The following is a 6,800-nucleotide window of genomic DNA, read 5'->3' on the forward strand; positions in this document are numbered from 1 at the left end:
GAGAGGGAGAGAGAGAGAGAGGGGGAGAGAGAGGGGGAGAGAGAGGGGGAGAGAGAGAGAGAGAGAGAGAGAGAGAGAGAGAGAGAGAGAGAGAGAGAGAGAGAGAGAGAGAGAGAGTTGGACAGCTGCACTTTATAGTAGAGATGACACAGTAGCACAAGATCCTGTGGCCTGTGTTTTCACATGTCTTCGTGAGCAAACTCACTGCAGCCACAAGCCTCTCTCCTTCCACCCCCCCCCCCCCCCCCCCCCCCCCCCCCAACCCGCAAAGTACCGCCCAGGACCAAGGTCACTCTCAGCCACTTGATCTATGATACCTACCGGCTTGGGGGGGGGATCTCAAACACCCAGCCTGTCATACTGGGAAGACATCCTGGAATACTAGGAAGGGGACACACACCCAGTCATTCCTACTGGTGCGACATACTTCAGTTCTGTAGGACCCAGTCTTTCGGTTCTGTGTTCCCCTCTTCCTCCCCATGTGTGCGGGGCTTTGAGAATGCAGGTCACAGAGGACCTCTCTGTGGCCTGGTGTAGGGCCAGCCACAGGGGGATGGAGGGAGGGGAGAGACTGCGTCATTGGTTTGGCGTCTTTGTATAATTGGTTTGCGTGCAAAATAGGATGGAGGACAAGTTTAAAAAAAACTGCTCTTGAAAGTTGTACTCAGTCCTGGTGGTGTTTATTGTATTAAATATCAACCCAGCATAAGGACTTTGAAATTGTAGTCCTTTGAAATTTGAAGTTTGAGAAATATAAAACATTTTACATTACAGTTTTCATTTACACAGGCACACATGTTTGATCCACTTTCAAGCATATAATGTCAAACCCTTAAAAAACAAAAAGCAAAGATAAATGCAATTTAAGACTATTAAGCGGTAAAATAAAAGTGATGATGTCATTATAAAATCAAAAACTACACATAAAAGGACCAAACGAGAAATGTGGAGAAAGAACTAACCTACTTATTTAAAGAGGTCACTTCTTCAAATTTCAAGACCAAAGGACATTTAAGATAACATTCTAATGGATTGTGTTAGGTCAGTGTAAATACTATAAAAAAGCACCTTAAGAACATATGGTATATAACTACATAACATGTACACAGACAATGAAAAATGCATGCTGCACAATCATTTGTCACAGGAATGGTGAGAATTATAAAAAAGCTATATTAATAAAGTGTGGGCCTCCTGTGTGATGTAGCGCCCATTCAGAGGATGGTTTTAAAGACATCCCGTGCTCCACTTCAGATTCTAAGCCCTGGAAGCAGAAAGATTTGAGACTAGGGTTACACACAGAAAATTCAGACCAGCACACGCAAACACTGCCTTCGACTCATTGTATAAATAATGATGTTTTTCTTGATTAGTCTGTGAACATGATTTCTTCCTGATCAAACATCTAAACATAAGGCAAAAGCTCTGGGATCGATTATTTTTCTGTTTATTTCTTAACGTGAGAAGAGAGGACAGGCAATCCTCCGCTCAGACGTCACCTCGCTACTCGACAGTTCCTCGTCTGTACGTAAACTCCAGTGTACGTGATGTCGCACCGCACAATGTTGTTGGTGAAGTCTGACTCCAGAACATGGAAACTTGGATTGACGGTGACCTAATAGGAAAAAAGTACAAAGAGAAAGTGAGCTCACCTTGACATGAGTATCTTCACTTTACCGAATCCTGATGAAAAGCTTGGTTTGTAAAATAAAACACGACCTTCAGCAGATAATTTCCTGGAGGCACATCAGTGATGTCGATCCACTGGCAATCAATGTTGGCAGCATAGGTGTCATGGCAACCTGGACTCAGTCCCTATCCGAAAACACAACACAGCAGTGGGCTCCCAATGTGCTGCTGCAGCTGAAACAGGGCTGATCAAAGAAGGATTACATAGCCCTGTCTTGGTCAAATAAAACATTTTTAATTGTATTTCCTATACATGTTGACGTCTCCAAAGCACATGATATTTGCCAATAAGCAAACAAAGCACATTATTGCCTGTGGCTTGGCTTAATCATGATTTAAAGCTATTTATACAGTTTTTCACTCGCTCTGAATCCAATCGAATCTCTTCATCATTCTGACACAGCACACTCCATTACAATGGCTCTCTTTGAGATGGGCTGTAACAAGTTCCTAACTTTATACTCAAGTTAACCCAGTCTTGTAGGGCCAGTGTTGAATGTCCCAAGAGCCAATCAAAGACCAGATAGTTAATATTATTAGTTTGTTCACATCAGTTTGTTTGAGGTCAGCGTTGTGCCCTACCTGTGTGTGAGACGTACAGGCGTAGCGGCGTCTGAAGCCGGCCTCACACCCTGTGTCCTCCAGGCAGAAGCTGGCCTTGTGTCCCTCGGCCACCTTGCGCCCCGTGGAGACGTCCAGCAGGTCGTAATGACTGAAGGCGTCCATGCTGTGGAAGTGCCTGACGGAACAGATGGAACAGGGTCAAGTATAACGTATTGATTTGACCATCGGGAAACGAAAGAAGGGAATATATAATAAGATAGTGGATGATAAATAGATTAAAGTGGAATTAGAAATACGTAATAAATAATAGATAAGCATGCATTAAAAAATAATACCGTCAAATATTGGATATTTTTAATATTGATTCGAAAACTGGGAATCCGAATAGGGTATATATAATAGATTAAATGGGGTAATGAATGAGGACCAGAATAGAAGAAAAACAGAAATAGGTGTAATTAATGCTAGCTATATTCTCACAAAGTGTTCAAGAAGGCCTAAAAATCTCCATTGGGAGCTTCCATGGTTCTAAAAGCTCCACGCCGCGGTGGGCCGCCAACGCTCCGGTCAGACACGTTCAGAGGCGGTGCGCAGGGTGGGGAGCGGTCCCAGTGGAGGTGGGGTGGGGGACTCACTGGTGACAGCTGTGCCACTCCCACTGATGCCTGGGGCGGACCGGCAGGAAGTCGGCCGTCCCCTGGTTCTTCACCTTCTGGGGGAAGCGCAGCAGTACCCTGTAGTCGATGTCCTGTACCCCGGGCCCGTACGCCGACCTAGGGGGGGAGAGCCAGGGAGACAGGGCCGCCAGGTGAGCCGGTGCTGGAAGGTTCCAGCGCCTCGCTGCACGGCAGGCCTGCCTTCCCTTGGCTGGACTGATGGATGGCTGATTGGCTTAGTGGCTGGCAGGCTGAGCGGAGGAATGGCTGACTATGGCTCTCCCAAAACGAAAGGTTTTAGGCTGCTAAATGCTTTTTATGGGGGGGGAACCGAATCCAGGAGCGTTTATGTGTTGGCGGGACAGTGTGTCGGAGGATCATTGCTCTGAAATTCAATCAAACAGCGGACCTAATTCTATCACCAGATGTGGGCCGGGCGAAAGCAGCAATAAGACTGTAAAATAGAGCTTTAACAGTCAAATACAGTGCTAACAGTCAAATGCAGCACTGACAGTCAAATACAGTACTAATCGTAAAATGCAGCAATAACAGTCAAAGCAGCAATAGCACAGTCAAATGCAGCACCAACAGTCACATGCCATCACAGTCAAATACAGCACTTACAGTCAAATACAGCACTTACAGTCAAATACAGCACTAACAGAGTCGAATTAACCACTCCCAGGCAAATGCAGGACCTCAACATTCATAAATAGCAGCAACCCTATTCAGAGTTGGCCTAAACCCGAACAATCCATACATTACAAAACAGCACTTTGAGCCGCTGAATGTGTATGTGTGTGCGTAATGCATACGTTTGCATCTGGTTCACGTGTTTACGTCTGTCCATGTGTCCGAGGCCATTTGGCACCGGGTATTACCTGGCTAGACAGTTCTCCTCGGCTGCACACCTCAAGGCGTACATCTGCATGCGCTGGATGTATGTGCCAGCCTGGATGGCGTAGGGGTCTGGAACCAGGTCGGGGAGCCCTGGGAGGGAGCAGAGGACAGTGGCACAAAAAGCATGTTTTTTTCTTTCTTTTTTCGCTCCGGTTCTTTGCTAAGGCGTTGTTCATTGTTGACAGCAGTCCAGTAAAGCAGACCAAACAGGCAGTCCTGGCAGAGAGGGAGTCGATGGAACTTCAGAGTCAGTGTTTATGTCTGTGTTGGCACTTGGCAGCAGCACGCAGCTGTATCACATTCCTCACATGACACTTTATGATCCGCGGCCCAGAATGAACCATTTTCCCACTATATATATTTCATTTCTTTGCTTTACTTTGCAAATTGACTCATTATTTCCAGACGGGCGATTAAACATTGAATCCTGAAAACTGTACTCGATGATCTTTTGCGCGTACATGGAATCCAATTCATATGCGCCTTCCTTTCTTTCACAATATCATCACTCATATTATATACTATGTTATACATTCTAATTTGGGCATTTTGAATTGTGATATATTAGTATGCAATTAATCGGTAGTTAGCTGTATAGAAAGTGCAATTCACTTACCATTTTGGAAATATCTGGTACCATAACCGGTGCCAGGGGGCACACGGACCACGGGCCGTCCTTGGGGGGGATACATATTGTACAAAACCGAATTCCGGTGGTTCTTGAACGGGTTCCGGGGGTCATCGTTAGACATGGCGTCTCCGTTAGTTTCAGCTCCGTTTGTTTCCACGCCGTTTGCGTTATTAGAGGCCGCCTGGTTCGGCGCGGGTACCGCGGGTACCACGTACCCTGAATGAGAGGGCGGCGCCGCAGGTGCAACGTGCCTGGAGATTGACAGCGCACCGTGAGGCACCGAACCGGGCCCCGGTTGGCTGTTTCTATTCTGTGCGGTGGCATCCTGGCCAACACGTGCCCCGTCACTCCTGGGCACTACTACATCGCTTCCCGGTGACCCAGGAGGGGTCCCCGGTAACGTCGCCAACTCCGTGGCGACGCGCCGCGCGCTGGCAGTGCCCAAGGCGCCCTGTCGCTGGAAATTAAGCACCTGCGGGGGTCTCAACTCGGACGGGCGCACGTTAACGTGCACGAGCGGCCTGGTGCTGTCTTGCCCAATAGATACAGGTCCTTGGTCAACTACCCTATCATTTACACGATCAAGCTGGGGACGTGTCGACCCGCTGTAGTGCCCCCCTCTCCTCTGCGACGCCCCGTCCCGTGCGTTGAATACTTCTCTCCAGCTGCTGCCGCTCATATAGTTCCTCGAGAAGGTCCTCGGCCGGCCCGCCACCACTGGGGACTGGTACTCCGAGCCAGTGCTCATCAGACTGAACACCTGGCCGTTGTTCTCCCACTGGATGCGCTGCCGCCAGGGGCCGCCCCGCGGGGGGACCAGCTGCCCCGTGAGGAGAGGGGCCAGTCCCTGGAGGATGTAGAGAGAGAACACGGACCACTTTGCCATGGTTAACTACAGATCTTCAGTGGAATCCCCAAAAGTCACAGAGGTTGTTGTCGTTGCGGTTGCGTGTGGTGTTCAGTTGGAGAATAACGTAACCAAAAGACATAGAAGCTATCCGGTCCAAATGACCGTCCTCAGACCGGCTCAGAATTAGAAAGGGAAAGAGGAGGGTTGGGTTTTTCAGGTCGTTTATCTAATTCGGCCGGTTTAGCCTCCTTACGCAAGCACAGAAAGTTCAACCTGCAAACGGAATGGATTAACCCATTCCGACCCTGGACGGGGCGGACCAGGTTTCACCCATGATGTTTGGAAAGCAAATTTTACGCACGGGTGTGAACTGACGTCTGGTGGGTCGGGTTCAGCTACGCTCTCTAAGTGTCCATGGTGACTTTGCGACCCATCCGCCCTCAAAGCATACTTTCCGATTAATGGTAATTTCGTATTATTCTTTTTCATGATTTGACTGATGGATATAAGAACAAAAATATGACTGATATAGGCTATCATGCAAAGCTATCAACACCAAATGTGCCCTGTATAATTATTATAAAGGATTAGACTCTCTCATCATAGTTATCCGTGAATTATCGATATATTGGCAAACAACGCTGAAAGGATTTGTGCCCAATAAGAAGCACTGGGATTTAAACTAGTACCACAAGGTGGCGCTGTCTACCAATACAAATGCAGCAAACTAGGAACACTGATAATCTGGTTGTTCTCCTCGACTCTTCTTCTCATTAAAATGAGACAAAGGTTTTTTCCGGATCTATTTGTCCATTCATTGCTTATTCAGTCATTATTTTTCGCCCCAAAGTAGTCTAAATCCCACATGCAGACCTTTTCACTGCATGCAACTTCCATATGCGTACAAATGAGGCTGATTGACTTGATCTATGAATGAAGTCCCTCAATCTTAATTGGCTTAACACCATGACCAACATTCTGAAACATCAATTAACATCCACATTTGCCTCAAACAATGTTAGGCTTACAGCCTATGTAAATAGTTGTGAAATAATGTTCTTGTAGTTCTTTTAATTGTTTGTTAATCTGCCACTGGTGGATTTGAATCAATTTTATTGGCATAATTATCCCTCACTGCTATTTTATAGTTCACCAAAACACCCTGCAACAACATGAGTCTCACATAACACCATACGACACTAACAGTGCAAGCAGGCCAACGGCAACCAAGCGCGCAGTCCTTCCTCCCTCACTTTAAAAGCCACCATGCCGCCACTGATATATGTGTATATATATATAGGCCTATTCTTTTGAGTATTCAGGTGATTTAGATGCTTTCACTCAACTTTCCACTCACTTAACTACCTTGGGAGATTATTTTAAATAAGGAAAAAGCATTAAAATACATATGCTCCCAAACACATGCTACATTGTTCTTGTGAACATGTCCACTTTCACTTCCGCAATCAATAATTGACAACTAATGGCCTAGTTTGAGCTACATTTTAAA

At 46.5% G+C, this 6,800-nt stretch overlaps 1 protein-coding gene across 1 annotated transcript; it reads right to left on the reverse strand.

The window, feature by feature from the left end:
- Positions 1–658: 658 nt before the first annotated feature.
- On the reverse strand, positions 659–6,485 carry LOC132462803 (protein-lysine 6-oxidase-like). Its single transcript, XM_060058557.1, has 7 exons — positions 4,426–6,485; positions 3,791–3,899; positions 2,889–3,026; positions 2,272–2,428; positions 1,720–1,815; positions 1,500–1,615; positions 659–1,264 (listed from the first exon to the last, which is right to left on the reverse strand). The coding sequence occupies exons 1-7, from the start codon at positions 5,324–5,326 to the stop codon at positions 1,258–1,260; spliced, it is 1,524 nt and encodes a 507-aa protein (XP_059914540.1). The 5' UTR covers positions 5,327–6,485; the 3' UTR covers positions 659–1,257.
- Positions 6,486–6,800: the final 315 nt, after the last annotated feature.

This window comes from Gadus macrocephalus, chromosome 8, assembly GCF_031168955.1.
Source record: "Gadus macrocephalus chromosome 8, ASM3116895v1".
In the NCBI taxonomy this organism is placed as follows: domain Eukaryota; kingdom Metazoa; phylum Chordata; class Actinopteri; order Gadiformes; family Gadidae; genus Gadus; species Gadus macrocephalus.